The 19,295-nt window shown below is 58.6% G+C and overlaps 1 protein-coding gene across 1 annotated transcript; it reads left to right on the top strand.

The window, feature by feature from the left end:
- Positions 1-1,454: 1,454 nt before the first annotated feature.
- MMP11 (matrix metallopeptidase 11) lies at positions 1,455-19,064 on the top strand. The gene is made up of 8 exons (XM_032199097.1): positions 1,455-1,547; positions 9,405-9,649; positions 10,866-11,009; positions 11,995-12,128; positions 14,716-14,963; positions 15,113-15,326; positions 17,068-17,325; positions 18,235-19,064. The coding sequence occupies exons 1-8, from the start codon at positions 1,455-1,457 to the stop codon at positions 18,366-18,368; spliced, it is 1,470 nt and encodes a 489-aa protein (XP_032054988.1). The 3' UTR covers positions 18,369-19,064.
- The last annotated feature ends 231 nt before the right edge of the window (positions 19,065-19,295 follow it).

The raw sequence follows: 19,295 nt of genomic DNA, 5'->3' as shown, positions 1-19,295 counted from the left end.
AAGTGGGAACTGCTCGGCGTTCCCGTGCACAGCTGGACCAGCAGGAGCGCTCCCTGCGCAGCGTGCAGCCCGAGCCCTGCGAGCACAGCACTGCCTCCCTGCTTCTTCCCTCCTGGCTGCTCCTGACACACTGCTCCGACGCCGGGATGACTCCTGCCAGTCCCAGTGCTTGTGGTGGTGGCACTTCATTTGATCTGTGCCCTGCTGCTGGTGGGGCCAGGTCAGGGTACAGCTCCCCCCTGCCTGCCATGTGATGCCGTGCGACTGCTGGCCAGGATTTCACTTTTCTGCCTCCTCTCCCGTTGCTCATCACTGCGGCGCCATCCAAGCCCAGCCACCACCAGGCTCGTTCTTCCTGCATCTGCTTATCGTGCTCAGTATTTACACCCTAAATATGGTTCCCATAAAGCAGAACACGAACAATTGATCGCAGACAAATAAAGCCGTCACACGGTCCGGGATGTCAGGCAGCCTTACCAACTCCCCGCGCACCAGCCCAGGCAGCTGGAGATCAAAGCCTCCTTATTTACATACATTTCTTGAACCAATTTGCAGTTCAACTCTGTCTGCTGAGGGGATGCTGACACAGTCCAGGGCTTCTCCCACAGAAACAGGAACCAAGAAACCAGAGCCGTGCGCTGCCTGCCTGCGTCTCCAGGCTGTGTGAACAGGGGCTTTGGCATCTCCGGGACGGGGTGCCCCCTTCCTTAGCACCCTACACGGGGAGAAGCCTTTGGGCAGGTGGGCAGCAGAGGGCTGGGCACACACGGCTGGCTCCAGACAAGCCCTTGACAGGCAAAGCAGCGATGCGGACACGTTTCTTGCATTATATCCAGAGGTCACATCTTCCCCGTGGGCACTGCGAGGCCCAAGCAGGCACTAAGGGATGTAGAAGGATTGGGCTTTGTCCCTAGGAGGTCCCAAGGGCCGGGGGAGCTGGAAAACACCTCCACCACCCTCCCACCCAGCCCTGCTTGCAGCAGCACAATCAGGGAATGTCCCGGGCTGGGGAGGGACCCACAAGGACCGAGCCCGAGTCCCAGGTCCGCCCCAAAACTCAGACCAGAAACCCCGGGGGCTGGGAGCCTGCCCCTGGGTGCAGAACCCGTGGGGAGCTGCCCTTGGGGTCGGACCCTTTGTGAACCCCCAGGGCTGGAAGAAGAGAAGGAGGAGGAGGAGGAGGAGGAGGAGGAGGAGGAGGAGGAGGAGGAGGAGGAGGAGGAGGGCGGCCTTATCCCTGCCCGGCTCCGCCCGGGGGCCGGCGGCCGCGTCCCCTCAGCCCCGCAGCGCCGCGGCCCGGCGAGGGGAGAACAAAAGGGCGGGCGGGCGGTGAAGGGAGGGGGGGGGGGGGGGGAGATAAAAGGCGCTGCGGGACACCCCCATCGCCGCCACACAGCGCACCCCCTGCCCGCCCCTCAGCCCCGGCCCATGTCCGAGCCCGGCCGCCGCCCGGCATGGCCCGGCCGCCGCTGCCCGCCGCCGCCCTGCTCGCTGCCGCCCTCCTGCACTGCGCCCCCGCAGCGCCCGCCCGCCGCCCGCACAAGGCGGTGAGTTTGGGGGGGTCCCTAGGGGCTTAGGGGGTCCCTCGGGGGTTGGGGGGTCCCTCGGGGGTTGGGGGTCCCGCAGGGGTTGTAGGAAGAGGAGAGCTCGCTGGGGACGGGAGAGAAGGGGGGGGTGAGGAGACTGGGCGCTGGGACTTGGGGGGGCTCTGGGGCTCTGTGGAGTTTGTTTTTTTTGGGGGGTTTCTGGGGTTTTGGGGGGCTCTGGGGTTTCTTCTTGCTCCTGCCAGGCACCCGAGCCACGAGCTGTGTCTGTGAGGGACTGGGATGGGGGCAGACGGAGGGCTCCTTGTGCTGGCAGCCGGGTTATCGCCGTGCCGGAGCGCGGTGACAGCGGGCGGCAGCAGCCGGGGGTTAGCTGAGGCTGGGGGTTTGTTATCAGCTCTGGCATCCGAGCGCTTTCGGACTTGGCTGCTAAATAGCCTGTGGGCTGGGACCTGGCACAGCTCAGCCTCAGCCCCCAGCGTGCTGGTGGCATTGCCAACAGTGTCACCGGCTGTGCCCCCGAGGAAGGGGAGCCGGGTGCCCCCGCAGCGATGGCAGTGCTCTGCACGCTTGTTTCACCCAGACCGAGCACAGCAAGCAGCGAGCTGGGTGCTGTGTGGGGAGGGCAGGGCTCTGCCGGCGTGCAGCCACCGCCGGCTGGTTCGTGCGGGACGTGTGCCGGGCTGGCGGGGTGCCTCACGCTCGGCTGTGCGCACGCCGAGACGCTGCGGCTCCTGGAGGCACCTGCGCAGCCTCTGGTCCTGCTCCTGCTGCCAGCCAGGACCCGTGGGGATCCCAGGGGATGGGGAAAACAGCCGTGGGTTTCACACCTTAGGTCTGCTCTGTCTGTGACTCTCATTCTTGTGTCCTTCCGATGTGTGTGCAGCTGCCGACTGCCTGCAGAGGTTGGTTGGGCCCCCCAGTTGGTAGCTGGCTGCCCCGAGCTGGTTTCCTCCTCGCCCTGGGACAGTGCTCTCCATCCCCAGTGCTCATACTTTTGTCTTGGCTGCAGTAACTCCACATGATGCTCCTACAAATGTGTTTTGTTAGGGAACATCTCGTGCTGGTGTGTTTGACCAGCCACGTGGAGCTCTGGGTTGGAAATCGGTGTTTCATTCGCTCCTTGTGGAGATAGGGCTATGTTGCTTTGGGGTTTGAAATGGCCAGATGTCTTCCCATCCTTTCATATAGATGTCCTCTCCATACCAGATAGATTCCTCTTTGGGTACATGTTCTTTAGCTGGTGTCAAGGCTTCTGAAAGTCATTCTGGTGCCTCTGATGTACAGCCAGCGGTTGCTCTCACATACAAGTAAGGTGACAGCAACACACCTTGTCCCTCTCCCAGCACCCAAGCCAGGGCACAGAGCGTGGAACAGCTGAAGGGGCACTGTGGGGTTGGCAGTAGCCTGAACACGAGTTTCTGGCCTCACCCCTTCTCTGCCCTCTCACAGAGAGCTCTGCCATGCCATCGCACATTCTCCTGGCTATGTGCAGTCCCTCTGCACAAGGAGATGTTTCCCCGTGGCTAACTGCAGCTCTCTTCCTCCCCGTGCACCTTGTGCTCGCGGGTGATGAATGAGAAAGGAGCCAAAGGGCTGAGCAGGGAAGAGACTCGCTCCCAGGAGACAGAAGGTGGTGACTTCCTCGAGCTGTGCTAGTAGAAGGGGTGGGCATGGACCACGCTGCCAGTGCCTTGCACCACGACTGGGGCTGTTAGGTGCTCCAGCACCATGTCACAACAGCGGTAGTTTGGGGACAGAGGGCAAACAAGGGTTAAGATTCATTGTAAGACCCAGCTGCACAGGGCAAACTGCAGAAGAAGCTGTGCTCTTTGTAGCAAACGTCACAGCCCTCCTTCACTTTTACATTAACACCTAGAGAAAGAGAAAGCTGAGAGCAAAACACAGGCGGTGCCTGGTGTCCACTGCAAAACTCGAGAACAAAAGAGCTGCAGTCCTGGGGCAGTGCACGCGCGCGCTCGCCGAATTCCTGCCTTGCTTCCGTCTCCCCTGGGAAATCCAAGCCAGTCCCCTCGCTGGGAAGCTCTCTCTCGGTGGAGAAGCGGTGGCACCTCCCCAGCTGCCAGCATCCTCGCTTGGAGCCGTTCCCTGTGGCTGTCCCCCTGCAGCCCGCGGGTCCCCGGGGTGCCCTGTGCTGCCCTCCCTGCAGGCGCCGGGGGGAGCGAGGCGGCGAGGCAGCTCCTGCAGGAAGGGTTTGATTTGCACTGTTTGGTTTGGCTATTTAAATACCGCAGTGAGCGTTGGGGTAATTTTAGGCATGTTTATCCTCTGCTCTGGGAGAGACTCAAGACACATGTAAGCAGTTATTCTCCAGCGGGCTTGTTGTGTTTGTGCGTTCACATGCAACACACGCACACCCTGCGGTGTGGCAGATTCGGGCGGGCTGGAAAGGGAGAAAAGGGCAGGAGGAGAGGAGCACTTGGGAGAGGAGCAGACCCCCGTGCACTTTACTCGCTCCCCTGTGCACATCCTGCCTGGTTGCATAGCTTGGGGGGTTTGCAGAGGCAGGGTGCAGGTGTAGGTCTGTTTAGAAAGGGTCTTCTGTGGCAAAACTGTCCTGCAGTGACTTCTCACACCAGAGATGCTCGTTCATGGTAATCCAAGTATGGCAGACGGGTAACTGGAGGGTTCCTGGGTGTTCTTATGCTGTGCTGCCATTCAGCCTGTGCCACAAGTGGAAGCACTTCTGGATCTGCTTCTAGCTGCTCTCCTCACAGTGGGATTTAAGCAGCGGAGCTGTCGTCATCTCACAAGTGGCTCTGAAAATTAGCAGAGGGGAAAAACCCACCAGATATCTTCAGCAGATTTGGCAGGGAGACAGTGTTTGTGGGTTTGGAGGCTTCCCAGCCTGCACACTCGAGCAGGACGCGCTCCCTGAGGGCAGAACATCTCCCATAGCTCGGGAGAGGGCTGCACCGTGCCCGGCGGCTGTACCAGTGGGAGATGTCCTGGCTGCCATCCTTGAGCTGAGCACAAGTAGCTCGTTGCTCACCTTAACCTGGATGTAAAAGCACAATGAACAAAGAATCTCAACTCTGTTCCTCCTCTGGCTGCAGTGTGTCGCATCCCAGAGCGGTTTCTTGGTTCCAAGGGTATTTCTAGGTCATCAGCCTAAGGGCTCCCGGGACCTTTTGCTGTCCTGGCATCCTGGGGCTTGTTTCCTTGTAAGTACTCCTGTTTCTGGCAAACTGTTGCTTGGGTGACACCAGCAGTGTGGTCGCGGTGTTATTGATGGACTAGACTCACAAACTGTCACGTAATTAAAGTGTCTGATAATAAAAATAGTCCCGCAGTGTTTATTCATTTGCTTTCTCTTATTACATTGGAGCCCGGGCCTTTTCATTGTGACTGTGGCCATAAACATTTGCAGTCCATAATGTTTCATGTTCCACGTTGCTTAGGAAAAATAAACATTTTCCCTTTTTCGTTGCCAACAACAACTATCACCAAATCATCCGGAAACAAACTGTCAGGCCCCGGGAGGTGATGCCTGGTGGTGCCACGGGGAACGGGAGCGAGCGCAGGGGAGCCTCCAGCTGCGTGCATGAGGCCAGGCACTGCAGCACCTCCCTTTTGGCCAAGGTTTGGCCTCACCCTTTGTGTTCCCTCTGCTCAGCAGCAGCACGGGGCTGCAGCCCAGCACGGAGGAGCCAGTCCTGCTACAGATGTATTTGTGCAAGTAAAGAATTCCCAGTTAGAGGCATGGGGAGGCCACCTTGTTCTGGGGCAGGATCAATGAGCCTGGTGGCTTTGCCTACGCGTTATTTCCAGTGAGTTGCCATTGTCTCCATTAACACTGCTTCTTGACCAGGAGCTGACCAGACCACAAAAGAAACTTTCTTTGCCGTGAGCTTTCAGCTGTGGCGTTCACACCTTTGCAGGCATCCAGCACCACACTTCTGGGACATAGCCTGTCCCTGTTCTCCGCTCCGGAGTGGAGTAGGTCCAGCTTTACCATTTATTAGCAGCTGTAGCCACGCTTTCAAATCCAACCCCTGCAAATCCATGCTGGGCTGGGAGGCAGGCTGGCCAAAATACTCTGGGCATGAGGAAACCAGTGCTGAGGTCAGGCAAGAACATTGCTGCAGGCTGCTCAGGGGGTGCAGGGCCACCCGACAGAGGTCAGCAGCAGGGTGCTGGAACTGTCCTGCACGGGAGTCACAGGAGAAAACCTCTCTGCTTTCCTTCCCCACACACTGAGCTACGGGACGGAGTGCTCCAAGGTGCAGACTCGGAGGTGGGAGGAGAATAATCCTGCTAGCCAAAGGGGCAGAAGGGACCAGGGCCTTGCCAAACAGCCTGAGTAACAGGAGAGTGCAGGGAGAAATGGAAAGGCAGCAGCAGAAGGGGCAGGGAGGTGGGAGAAAACCCATCAGCTCATCTCCCAGCAGAATGGGAAACAGCCCCCAGCGACAGGGGAAGTATCCGAGACTGCTGGGATTCGTGCTGCAACTTGCCCAGTCCCCCCGATGTGACGGGAGGGGGGCTCCTTTCATGTCCCTGCTGCAGGAGCAGGCAGGAGCCCAGTCGGGGAGGTGATGAGCTGCACGACAGAAGGCAAGTTTACATCCAGGGCAGGCAGCAGGGGATGGACCCAAGCCTGTCAGTATCAGGCAGCAGTCTCGCTCTGGAGTTTTTTGTATACCCATTTAAGCTGTGCTGCTCCAGCTGCTTCTCCTGGGAGGCTCTGGGGGGCGAGTGCTGCCCAACACACTGAGGTTAAAGATGCTCCTGGCTCCTCGGGATGGCTGGGACACTTCCTGGGAAGCTTGGCTGGTGTTCATCTGGCCCCGGCAGAGCCCGAGTGATGTCTGTTGTGTCACAGCACTCGAGGGCTGATACAGCTGGAAGGAACCGAGTGGGCAGTCTGCACCTCCACAGTGGTTTCTGCTCTCCCGTGGGATCTGTCCTTTCCCTCCTGTTCCCCCTCAGCCTTTTGGTCACAAGGCTGCTAGGAAGAGGCGCTTTCTTTGCGCAGCCCTCTTTGCCCACAGCTTTGTTCTGCTGTCCTCACTGCCTTCTTCCCTTGGTTTCGGGCCTGGCAGCCCCCCAGTGCTTTTGTTGTACTCAGGCAGCCATCCCTGGCTGTGGGCTGTCCCGTGAAGGGGGTGCAAGTGGCTGCACACACCCTGAGCTGCAGGCTCAGAGGCAGGCCCGTGCTTGGGAGGGTTTTGGGGGGCCGGGGGCAGGCTCCCTCCCCTGCAGCCCTCAGCTCCCCCCGGCTGGAGGAGGGGGATTGCTGGAGGGTGAGGCAGGCTCTCCTCCTGTCTGGTTTCCCGTCTTCCCTGCAGGCGTTGTCCCAGTGCTCTGATCCAGCTCTGCGCTCTGAATGCCTTCCCTGGCTTGCAGGGCCCTCCCTTTACTTCTGGTCTCCGGTAATCCTTTCCCCTCCCGGGTTGGGATGGGGGAAGTGGGGGTGCCCTGATGGTTACCCAGCACCTTCCTCAGCCCCCCCTCAACAGGTTCGTCCTCCCTTCAGCAGCAGCACAGCCCTAAGCAAACCCCCAGGCGTCCAGCTGGGGCATGCCACGGCCTGGGAGAACAAAGCAGGAGCTCCCCGAAATTCCCACCCGTCCCACAGAGGGGTGGCTGCCGCGCTCGGTGGGAAGGATGCAGCCCCAAGCGAGAGGATGTCTTATCGAAGCCCTGGGAAGTGACTGCAGCGAGGTGTGTCCCGACAAGGAGGCCGAAATCTCCAGCCTGACACGTCTCCTGAGCATTGTTTGGCGAGCGCTTTCTGCCCGTAACATTTCCCCTTGCCGGCTGCGCCCGCAGTGGCATTTTCCAGCCCTTTCCTGCCATCGCATTAGTGTCGGTGCAGTGACGGCAGAGAGCGACTCGCTGCCCTGCCTCTGTTTGTCTGGGGGCGAGGGGGCAGCAGGGCAGGTCTGACCTCCTGCCTCCGGACAGGGCACCTGCAGCGTCCCCTCCCCGGCCTGGTGTCCCCTCCCTGGGTTGGTCACGCAGCTGCAGGCAGCTCTGGGTGGCTGGGAGCTGGAGCTGGAGCCAGTGGCCTTAAGTTGACCAGAGAGACACAACCAACCTCCTCTCTGCCCCTGCACAGGGCTCCCTCGGGGCAAGCAGGAACCAGGCAATTCCTCCTCTGTGCCCCTGCTCGGGAGAGGGCGATAAATCTGGATAAAGCCCATCTGGATCAGCTTCAGCCAGCTTGCCTACCTGCACGCCTGTCCCAGCTCCACAGTGAGGACTTTCCCCAGGGTCCCTCTCCCCTGCTGCTCCCCACGTGCCTTGGAGCAGCTGCCCTGTGCCTCCTGCTCCCTGGGAACGCAGCCATTCCTCACCCGTGGTAGCAGAGCGAGCCTGAGTAGCGCGAGGAGCCGAGAGCCCCGTGCCACAGCTGGTGGGCTGGGCAGGCTTTGCCATCCAGGAAGTAAAATGGCTTTTTTTGCACTTGTTAGTGGAGCAGCTCCCTGTGTGTCAAAGTGCAGAGGGACACCAGGACGGGGGCAGTGCAGGGAGGCAGGTGCTGAGCCGCAGGCTGGCTGCAGGAGAGGACAAAGCAGAGGACAAAGCCAGAGTGGTTATGGACGTACCATGGGCAGGACACCTGAGCTGCACCTCCTGCCACCTCCCCGGCTCCTGCGCCCGTCTGAGCATCGCTCCGAGGCACGGGGCCGGGGCCCAGTGGCGGAATTAATGCCGAGGGCTTCACACTTCATTTCTGCCCGCATGAATGGGCTCATTGTAGGGGAGCAGAGCGCCGGCAGCACGCCGATTACACGGCACCAGGGCAGTGCTGGCGTCCCGCCAGCCCGCCCCCCGTGTCCCCGGCTGGGCTGCGAGAAGGCAGCGAGCTGTGGGGGAACGAGGGGAGCCCGAAACCCTGCCCGAGCCCTGTGGCACGGAGCCTGCCTGAGCAGAGCTGTGTCACTGCTGCACCTTGAGCCACGCGGGTGCTGTTTGCTCTTTAAATTTGACTACACAAAAAAAGAATCAGCATTTGGACCTGGGGCCGGTGCGGTGTGGATACGCAGGGACCAAGCACCCCCCGACCCGTCAGGCCTCACAGCAGGTTGGAGATTAACCTGGGGTTGTGTATCGAGGTGGCTCTGTGCCCCATAATCCTACTGTTAGGTAAGAAACCAATGGAAGTCAGCTCATTGGCACTAATTAATGCTGCCAAGGGGATAAATACTTTTCTAATTAAGTGTGGGAGAGCGAAGGTGACCTTATCCCCCAAGCAGTGCCACAGGCACAGTGAGGCAAGGGGAGGTGGGAGAGTCGGTGACCTCAGGCGGTGACAGGAGCAGGAGGGACAGTCACTGCTGCTCTGTGCGGGCTCGGAGTCACCCCGGATCTGTGTGTCCTGCTCCCCCTCCAGCTTGTGCTGTCCCCAAGCCATGCTCACCACACCAGGACACCACAGCGGGGAGAGCAGGGAGCACAACTGTTGGACTAAAGGCTTCCTCCCATTCACATCACCCCTGCCAGGCCCAGGGGGGAATACAGGCTAAAGGGATGTGGGGCAGAGGGGGAGAACTGACTCCCTAGCGAGTTGGTTCGTTGTTGGAGGGTCTGGTTCTCATCCACAGTTTGCAAAAGCATTTCCTGCAGGCCAGCAGCCAAGGAAAAGCTGGACAAAAATAGGCCGGTGCTTAGGGGGTGCCGTGGCATCAGGCTGCTCCCAGGTGTGACCAGGGAATGAACGGGGGATATTTGTGGGGAGCAGGATGGGGGATATTTGTAGGGAGCAGGACATGCCCTAGCAGGAGGGGAACAGCCAAGGGAGAGGTGGAACTCACCAGTGCAGGACTGCTGTGGGCAGCATCCACCACTCTCTTCCCAGACCCGAGTCATAGCTTTGCTTTTCTCCTCTAGGATGCGGCTCGGAAACATCACCCCTGGAAGGAGCAGAGTCCCTGGCTGCTGCTGAACGCCCTGGGGACCGGCGTGCCCACCAAGGGCTTCCCCATGGGGGCGGGTGAGCAGGCAGCTCGCTGGAACCCGCCCCGCTGCGGCGTGCCCGACCTGCCCGCGCTGCCCGACGGCCAGAACGGGCGCAACCGGCAGAAGCGATTCGTCCTCTCGGGGGGGCGCTGGGACAAGACCGACCTCACCTACAAGTAAGGAAGATGCGAAACGGGGCTGAGGACGGCCTGCTGCTCCCTCCCCAAGCCCCTCCAGCTCGTGTTTGCTGCCTGCAGCTCACACAGGGCTGCCCTCACCCAGGTAGAGGCAGCCAGGCAGGGCAGCCATGCACCAAGAGCCACCAGCGGGCTCGTACCCAGCGCCTCCCCGTCCCCTCACACACGTTCCTCTAAACACAGCTGCTCACCCACCCCTGTCCAAACATTTGTGCAGCCCCAGCATCATCCCCCGCACGTGCGGTCGCTTCCCAACATCAAACCCCACCTCACGCCGAGCGCAGCCTCCGCCACCAGCCTGCTCCTGCTGTGCTTTTGTCCCCCCCTCCCCGCCCCCAGCCACCTTTCCGAGGGATCAGCTCACAGTTTATTTTAGAAAGCCCCTTTCATGCTGCTGTTATTGATGTTCCCGTAAACAGGACTTCAGGGAAAAGTTTTGCCCAAATCAGCCCACACCTTCTCAATTGCAGATCTGCTGAGCAGGCTTCAGGGAGGGTTGTGCTTCCTGCCCAGCTGCCCACAGGGGCACAAGTGAAGGAGTGAGCACACCCGTATGGACGTTGACAGCGTGCACATCGTGCTGTGTTTAATTGAGTGCGGGAGACTCTGTTCCTCATGCTGTGAGGAGGCTACAGATAACAGAAAGGCTTCTTCCTTTTTTTTCTTTGGTTGAGAGTGTTAAAGAAAGGAACACAGCTGAGATGAACGCACACCAGCATGGTTAATGGAAGGGAGAGAAGGCTCCCCCTGCGACAGGCCTGACAGGGTTATGTTGTAGGGGGGCAGAAGAGGCAGCAGCTGCTCTGAGCAAGCCCAGGGTTCCAGGGGCAAAAAGTGCAGAGGCTGGAGAGCTGCCATCCCGTCCCACCACTGCCAGGCACCTCTGTGGGGGTGGACACACAGGACAGACCTGGAAAATACTGCAGCCCTTCACTCTGAAAAAACACAGCTCTGCAAAGCTCTGCAGGGAGCTCACCTCTGGGCTCACAGCCCGAGGGTTTTGGCCCTGGTGGGGTTTGTTGCTTGGAAGAGGGTGTCAGAGCAGTGCCTCTGTGGATTGGAGGTGCTCTGGTGCGGCAGAGAGGAGGGAGTGGCAGCCCTAATGCCGCTGACCCTACAGCTAGTGTCTTCGTGACAGCAGCGTCCACGGGACAGCGGCTGATGCTCTCTTCACCTGGTGTCTGTTGCCTTTCAGAATTATCAGGTTCCCGTGGCAACTTGTAAAAGCCAAGGTGAGAAGGACCATCGAGGAAGCTCTGAAAGTCTGGAGCGACGTGACACCGCTGACCTTCACCGAGGTGCAGGAGGGCCGGGCTGACATCGTCATCGATTTCACAAGGTGAGCACAGTGGGCAGCACCCTGTGCGAGACCCCAGGCTGCAGCCGGGGCGCAGAGCTGCCAGCACCCAGCACAGGCACTGGAACACTCACATTTCTGCCTCCAGACGCGGGGATGTTTTCGTTTGCTGTCAGATGTGGGCTGCTTGGTGTGAGCGCAGCTGTTCCGTGCTGGCTGTGCGCAGCACCGTCACCGATCCTTCATTAATTTTCCGGGTACATTTACGTTCCTCTGCCCACAGGCTGTTTTCCCAAGTGTTTGTTTTGACGTTACATCTTCAGGTCCTCCATCCTGTCCCTTGACTGAAAACGTAACTGTCTGCCCGAAGACAAATATAGCTCCTTGGTTAAACGAACCTTGGCTCTTGGCCTGAAATTCGCTTTTGGCAAACGACGCACGGGGGCAAAGACTTCCCTCTGCTGCCTGTTTGCACAAAACTAGTAACAGCGGTGGAGGCTGTCCAAGCAGTGATGTGATTCGTGTTCTGTGTATCTGCCTGTGCCTCCCTCTGCTCTCTGAAGTGGCCACATCTCTCGTGGGTTTCCTTCGTGTGTCACCAGTGGGCTTGGCTTGAGCGAGGACCCGAGGGTTTGGCTGGGTTCTCTGCAGGCGGCCCCTCCGCATCCCCCCGCCGCTCAGCTGCCTCGGCTTGATCTCGGTTCTGGCAGCCACCTCCTTAATTCTTCGGGCTCCATCCTCAGCTTGGTGCTGAAAGCCGAGCAGGGGGAGGAGAGAAACATCCTGAGAAACCCATTCAAAATTCCCCAGGGCTTGGTGCGACCGGGCTCTGCCTCCTCGGTGCCCCGACGCAGAACCCGGTCTGCAATCCAGAGGGCTCCCAGCAGATCGCAGGATGCCTGCGGTGGCGGTGAGGGCTGGTGAGAGCTGGTGAGAGCTGCTGTCCCTTCGCAGCCGCTCCCCACCTCCGGCCGTGCACCCGAGCTCCACGGCCGTTTGCCTGAGCTGTGCTGTGCTTTCCCCCCAGGTACTGGCACGGAGACAACTTGCCCTTTGATGGGCCCGGCGGGATCCTGGCACACGCGTTCTTCCCCAAGACGCACCGGGAGGGGGACGTCCACTTCGACTACGACGAGACCTGGACGATTGGGAACAACCTGGGTACGGCACGGGTACCCCTGGGTACAGGTTTTAGGGGAGCCCTGGGGGCTCCGGGATGCCTGTCAGCACACCTAGAAGTGATTTAATTGTGCTGCGAGCAGGGCCCCTGTGAAACTGAGAGGCAGCCACCCTTTTTGCGGTGGATATTGTCACCTCCCACCACGTACAAGCCTGCTGGCAGGTAGTGTTCGGGTCTTTTCTCATCACCTTCCAGCCACATCAAAGCCCGAGCCCAGCAGGACGCCGTGGTCCCGGTGAGGACAGAGGCTCCAGCAGCGGGTGACACACCAGCTGACACAAAAACAGCGCCGTCCTCCAGAGGACAGCATAGCAGCCAGTCCTGCCTGCCCACAGAGTAATTTCTCTTTGAACAAGTCCATAAAGGGAAGCCACCCAGGCTCCAGCTCTGTCCCCGTGGCCTGGGAATGTTCTGACCATGAACAACACCACAGCAAGTCAAGACTTTTTTTTTTTTTTTTTTTTTGCTAATAATAGATCCACACTGGTAGCTCCCCGCTTGGGCACTCAGGGCCTGGCGTCAGGACCCGTGCGATACCGCAGGGCTGCCTGGGGCCTGCTGGAGCAGTGCCCAGAGCATCCATTTCCGCAAGACCCACCAAAATTAGTGCAGGGACAAAGAAACAATCACAAAGCCTGAGTTCAACCCCTGCCTCCCTGGGGTTTCCCAAACATTTTGTCAGTGTTCAGGGCTCAGATGGGTGCCCCAAGTCAGCAGGTTGGCTCTGGGGGGGGATCAGGACCCTCCATGCTCCCCAAAACAAGGACGACAGAGCACCAGGTCTTGCTGCAGAAGCCCTTCTGCTACCTAGGGATGGGTGGGCCCTGCCCCTTTGCAGCCTCTGTCGGGGCTGCCTGTGTTGTTGAAGAATTTCCTCCATTCTCCCACAGACAGTGTTGGAGGCAAACCAGGAACTGTCAGAAGAGATGCCAGTTCCCATCAGAATCCAGCCCTGTTCCGTGGCCTTTTTCCCTCTGTGCCTTCCATAAATAAATGTTGTAGAAGCTCGTTGCAGCTAATTGCCATTTGATATACCGAAAAGGGCTTTACGATATAAACATGGTTTAATCCTTGCCTGAGCTCTCGGAGATGGGGAAATCCTTAGCCTCCTGATACAGACGGGAGAGCAGAGCTACGAGGAGGGGAAGGTGTGCCCTGGGGGCAGCCCGGAGCCGTGTGGGAGGCAGAAGCCCACGCTGAGGACCTTCTGCGAGGGACGGTGATGCTCCCAGCACAGCTCCTGCAGGCGTGCTGTCGTTCACCTCCCCCGGAGCATCTGACAGTGGTGCAGCAGATCTGCCAACACTGGAAAGCATCAAGCAAGGAGCCTGCCAAGCTAAACAGAAATGTCTGAAAGTTTGTAATTAATCACTGACGCAGAGATCCCGCTTTCTCAGCTGCCCTAGATGTGTCGATTTAATTGTGTCAGTGCTGCAAAAATCCACGGCTTCAACACGAAGCTGACCTGCAGAGGAGGGCAGGGGCTCACCTTCCCCTCTGCCCTTCCCAGGCGTCCTCCCAGCTGCACCCCCGGTGCCCTGCTCCCCTGGGCCATCAGGGAAATCCCTCTTGGAGCCTGGAAACCAGCTGACTCACGGCCCTGCCTTTCCCATCACTTGGGCTGCAGCTTGGAGGATTTCTGGCTGTGAATGAATGCGCTGGGACTTGTCAACAAACGGCCTCTGCTCACAAGCCCAATGCCTCTCTTACAACTTTCTGTACAATTTATCTGCTTCAAAAAGGATCCATTGGAAATAACACCTGCCAGCCAACTGGCATGTATTTGCAGACTGAAATCTGCTTTCCCCCCCCTCTCCTTTTGTAGCTGCTGTTAAGTCGTATTCCTAAAGTACAACCTCCCTTACCTCCAGCAAAGAAGGGCCAGGCCTTGGCACTGTAGGGATTTTGATGTGCTGGTTTTTAAATGTCACCTTCTTGCCACAGCCAAGCAATAAGTGAGCTCCCTCTGCTGCCTGTGTGGCTGTAATCCCGCAGGGTTCCCCATTGACACCGCCAGCTGCCACAGCGGACACGGACATGATCTAAACACAAGCTGTTGTGTTACAGCCTTAGACAAGCACCACTGCAAGCCTGGGTGGACAAAAATCAGCCTTCCCACCCCACCACCTGCTTGTATGGGCCAGATTCCTTCTCTCTGCTAAATTCTCCTGTCCAAAAGCACATGGAAAACATTTTCTTTCCTGGTAGCTAAGGAGTGCAGAAGCCCCCGGAGACAGTTACAAATTACCAACATGCCCAGGCTAATACCTGAGTGTCTGAGTTCCCTCGCAGTGCCCCAGAATTAGTGGATCCCTTTAATTATGCCCTTTGATTCCTTAAAAATACAAACAAGATGTAGAGCTACATGTGAAAATGCCCGAACAACCTGTGAGCCCAGTAGCCAAGGCAGATTTATCTCACCACATGTTAGACCCCTGCAGCATGCCTCTGCATCGCCAGGAGCTGATGAGCAGCAGGAATGAGCCTCAGGGGCAGGCACCCCCTCTGCGGGCACAGCTTGCCCACCTCCCTCAGCTAGGCAAAAGCATCTCCCTCTCCCCTTTGCAGGCACTGACCTCCTCCAGGTGGCTGCCCACGAGTTCGGCCACGTGCTGGGCTTGCAGCACACGGCTGTCTCCAAGTCTCTGATGTCTCCGTTCTACATCTTCCGCTACCCGCTGAGCCTGAGCGAGGATGACAAGCAAGGCATCCAGTACCTCTACGGGAAACCCAAGCTGGATCCCGAGCCAACCCCGACGCAGCCAGCAGAGCTGCCCCAGCCAGACCTTGAAACGAACGAGATCACCAATGTGGAGGTGAGTGAACTCTGCCTCCTTTAACACCGCGGCTTGCTCCCAGCTGCTGGGACTGCCTTCTCCAGGAGGGATGTCCCATCAGAGGAGCCCAGGGTGGGCGAGGGGGGCTCCCGCGGGTGCCAGCCGCTGACCAGGCCGTGCTTTGGCAGTCTGTGCAGCCCGACGCCTGCGACACGGCTTTCGACGCCGCGGCCACCATCCGGGGCGAGCTGTTCTTCTTCACGTCCCGCTACGTGTGGCGGCTCCGAGCTGGAAAGCTGCAGGCCGGCTACCCAGCTCTGGCCTCTCGTCACTGGCAGGGGATCCCGAGCTCTGTGGATGCCACCTTCGAGGACCCCCTGGGCAATATCTGGTTTTTCCAAGGTAAGAGCTGGACTGGGATCAGACGGCTCAGAAGTGTGCCTTCTTTACTGAGGGGTATTCAGGACCCAACAAGTCCCTGGGAGCACAAACCTTCCAGACATCCTCAGTAAATCAGTGATCCTGGCTGTTCCTTTCTCTGTTTGGTTCAAACTTTTTAGCAGATATTGAGGGGGAAAGGGAGAAGGAAGGGTTGCTTTTAGTTTAGACACAGCCAAAGGATCCCATTCTCCTCCTCTGAAACACAAATGTTTGTTTTGAGCTTCTGCCCTGGCAATGCTGCTGGCAGAAGAGGAGGAAAGAAACACTTGCTTCATCTTCCTCAGGGATGGAAACAGGAGGAGAAAAAGAAAAGTCTTCCCTGCAACAGAGCCCTCGGCAAGATAAGTGGAGGCCACTGTGCTTCCAGCAGCCCCAGTTGAGGGAAGGGGGGAATGGGAGCAAGCACCACTATTAGACACTCTAAAACCTCCCCGCAGCTGTCCTGGGTGCAGAGCTCCTGCAGTCCCCCAAGACTGAGTGAGCCCACATCCAGGCAGCCTCCAGCCACTGCAGGGATTAAAAACCAGTCACCCACGGTGGGGCCAGACCTCCTCGTGGCCACCTTTGGAGTTCAAGACCTGCAACGACCCCTGTTTCAGCTCCACTGTTTCCTCTAGTGCTCTTTCCAAGCATGAAGGTAACAGCAGGGATGCAGAATGTAGCTACCCAGCTGCCCTGGGTGCGCGTGCCGTGTCTGCACACCGTGAGATGAGCACCAAAAAGCACCAAGCAGCTCTGCAGGCAGTGTTCCTGCATAACCAGGTTGCTCAGCACCTCACTTGCAGATGAGGGTTTACAGTGTGAAAATTGGCAGGCTCCCACCGTGAGCTAAAATGAGATAAGGGGAAAGTATTACACACCATAGGGTAATTAGAGACTCCCGTTTTAATCTAAACTGGAAATATGCTCCCAGTCTGCTTCAGCTTGGCAACTTCTTCCTGGTTTCTGTAGCTTCCTTCTTTACACCACATGCCCCCCTTGTGCCCGTGCATGCCCAGGTACGATCCCCAAGAGCTGAGCTGGCAGGGTAGGGGCTGGTCCCTGCGCTCTGTCCTACACAGAAATGTGGCACACAAGGAACGTGTCCCCCCCAGTCAGGCCATGACCCATTTTGCTTCTCTGCCCCCACTTGGCAGCCTCAGGCTTCACCACAGAGGCGTTGCAGGAATCTGCCTTTGCCCTGTCAAACTCCACAGCTTTGTACGTTTCTTTATCCAGCAACGGGTTCTGCTCTTCCTTCAGCATGCCCAGAGCAAACTCAAAGGCCAGGGCTGATTCATCTGCCCAAAGGACTGCAGCCAGTCCCATCGGAGTGGAGCAGACGGAGAGAAACATCCTTCTGCACGCACACAGGGCTCTCCAGCACCACGACAATGAGCCTCTGAGAAGCCAGGCAGGGCAGCCGGGCAGCTCATAAGGAAAGCCAAATCTTTCATTATAACATCCACAAATATAGACGAGGCAGCTGCTAAAAGAGCCCTCCTCATCCCAGCATTGACAGCTCTGGGTCGGACTGAGGGGGAAATTCAACCCCTTGCCCTCGTGGCACTGCGGGCACTATCAGTAACAGCGCGCCTCTCACCGACAGCTCTCCCTGGGAGCTCTGCCAGGGCACCAGCTCCACTTCTGCAATTCACTGCCAAATTAGCTGACATCAAAGAGCTTCTGAACCTGTCTCTCCCCTTTTCTGCCTCCTCACCAGATTCTCAGTACTGGATTTACGACGGCGAGAGGCGGGTCTCCGGTCCCACCCCGATCACGGAGCTGGGCCTCCCTGCTTCCCCCGTGCAGGCAGCTCTGGTCTGGGGGGCTGAGAAGAACAAGATCTACATCTTCAGTGGAGGCAACTACTGGCGCTTCAACCCTCACACCCGCCAGGTGGACAACATCTACCCTCGGACCATGGCTGACTGGCGCGGGGTCCCTCAGGAGATTGATGCTGCTTTTCAGGATGAGTTTGGTCAGTGCCAGCAGGGACAGGGCCTGCTCCGGGGTGGGCGCTCGGCCTGATGCCGACTCCCAGCTTGAACATTGAGACAGTCAGTAGTTGTGGACACCTCCCAGCCTAGCATGTGCCATGTAGTGCACAGAGAGCGAGGCAGCTCCCTCCAGTAGGCAGGGAACTGAAGCTTTTCATGAAAGTGAGAAGCTTTGTAATTATTAATTGGAACAATCAACAGTTAAGCACCTGATAGAAAAAAGTCAAACTTCTGACAAAGAAACAGAGTCCCACTTTGCTGTTACTGCTCCCAACACAGGCAGTGATGGGAGGACAGCAGAAACTCTGTCCACAGAGTTTCAGCCGAGGCAGCTGTGCTGAATGAGCAGGCTGCTTTCAGTGTCACCGTCCCCCAGACGTGCCCCACGCTGCACGCAGCGTCGCGGTGCCGCAGAAATACCTGGGACAGGCGGGCGCTGGGGACGACGGGTGCAGCGACTCCCTCTCTGCTCCCTCCGGGCGTGGAGTGGCTCCGCAGTGCTTCCAGAGCCTGCATCCCAGAGCAGTTTCCTCCAAGCAGGATGTTCCACAGCAGTTCTTCACAACCTCCCTGCCACAGGCCCTGATGGGGTCCTACGCACCTTCTGCTCTGGTAAGGCCAGGCCGCTGCATAGGTACAGTATATTTAAACCACTAGATATATAAAATAAACTCTATCCTGTTTACTCTCCTGTCAGCACTGAAACAGTGTGAAAGAGCAGTGTAAGCCCAAATCTGGATTCAGGTGAAATTAATCTAGCAGCGTTTCCTGCATCCTCCAGGCTTTCTTTTGGTATTAAAAATCCTCTGGGGAGTCAAAAAGACAAAATGCTAGGAAAGAGCTGAGCTGTGCCAACCCTGTCTCTCCTGACCCTTCCTCTCTCACCCCAGGTTTTGCCTATTTCCTGAGAGGCCGAGACTACTGGAAGTTCGATCCCGTCCAGGTGAAGGTGCTGGAGGGCTACCCACGCCACATCAGCCAGGACTTCTTCAGCTGCACACCCTCCTCCAACTCCTTCAGATGAGGGGGGTGCTTGCAGCCCCCCATTTCCCTTCCATCACCCCGACCTCCTGCAGCCACGCAGAGGGCTCCCTCTGCCATTCCTGGCTTCCTCACAGGCCCAGTGTCTGACACAGCGGGTGTCCGTCACAGCAAGCGGCAAAGTTTGCCCCTCTCCTCTTCCAGCAGCCCCAGCTTCAGTTGCTATCAATACAAAAGCGTCCGCCGTGTTCTTCACAGACGAGAGCCCTAAACCCTTAACGGGGCCAGGCTCTTCCAGCAATAGCATCCCACAAGCCATCAAGCCAGCCTGGAAAGGGATCACACTCTCCTATTAACCCGGACCCCATCACGCAGAGCTGCCTTGATGGCATTTCCTATGTTTACGTAGGGCAGCCCTTGGGCTGTTCCAGCCTTGGAAGACACCTTATGCTGAGGCAGCGTCCCCAGCGTGAGCCGGGGAGCCGTGAGGACACCGAGTGCCCGTGGAGGAGCTCGGGCAGCTCTGGGGGCTGTGGGGAGCCCACACGAGCTCCCCATGAACCTGGGTGCGGACCACGCGTGGCGCCGGGTCCCAGCGCTGGACGCTGCCCTGGCGCTCACGCAGGCAGAGCAAAGGCGGCAGCAGCGGGCCGCGGGTGTAAATGTTTGTACGACGTGTATAAACCCTGCGATATATACTGTGTATATATTTATGTACCAATAAACCGCCTCTTTTCTACCTCCCGCCTTCGCCTTCGCCTCAGCGCGGCCGTTAACGGCCTTGGGCGGGCGGCGGGGAGCCCAGGGGCGGGCAGGGCCGGCTGGGGGCGGGCAGGGAGCGGGGCACCGGGGCGGGCAGGGACCGGGCAGGGCCGGGCAGGGCGTGAGGGGGCCGGGCAGGGCCGGGCCCGCCCCGCTCCGCTCCGGGCGCTGCCGCCGCTGGGGGCCGCCGAGCGGGAGCATGCGCGGA

This window comes from Aythya fuligula, chromosome 17 (genome assembly GCF_009819795.1).
Source record: "Aythya fuligula isolate bAytFul2 chromosome 17, bAytFul2.pri, whole genome shotgun sequence".
In the NCBI taxonomy this organism is placed as follows: Eukaryota; Metazoa; Chordata; class Aves; order Anseriformes; family Anatidae; genus Aythya; species Aythya fuligula.
Note: the sequence above shows the minus strand (reverse complement) of the source record. Positions and strands in the feature narration are given on the sequence as shown.

Excerpts from the sequence above, each read along its gene's own strand:
- MMP11 (XM_032199097.1), top strand. The coding sequence starts at position 1,455 with ATGGCCCGGCCGCCGCTGCCCGCCGCCGCCCTGCTCGCTGCCGCCCTC. Across the intron at positions 9,650-10,865 it reads AAGACCGACCTCACCTACAA|AATTATCAGGTTCCCGTGGC; the intron begins GTAAGGAAGATG and ends GTTGCCTTTCAG. Across the intron at positions 15,327-17,067 it reads CAATATCTGGTTTTTCCAAG|ATTCTCAGTACTGGATTTAC; the intron begins GTAAGAGCTGGA and ends CCTCCTCACCAG.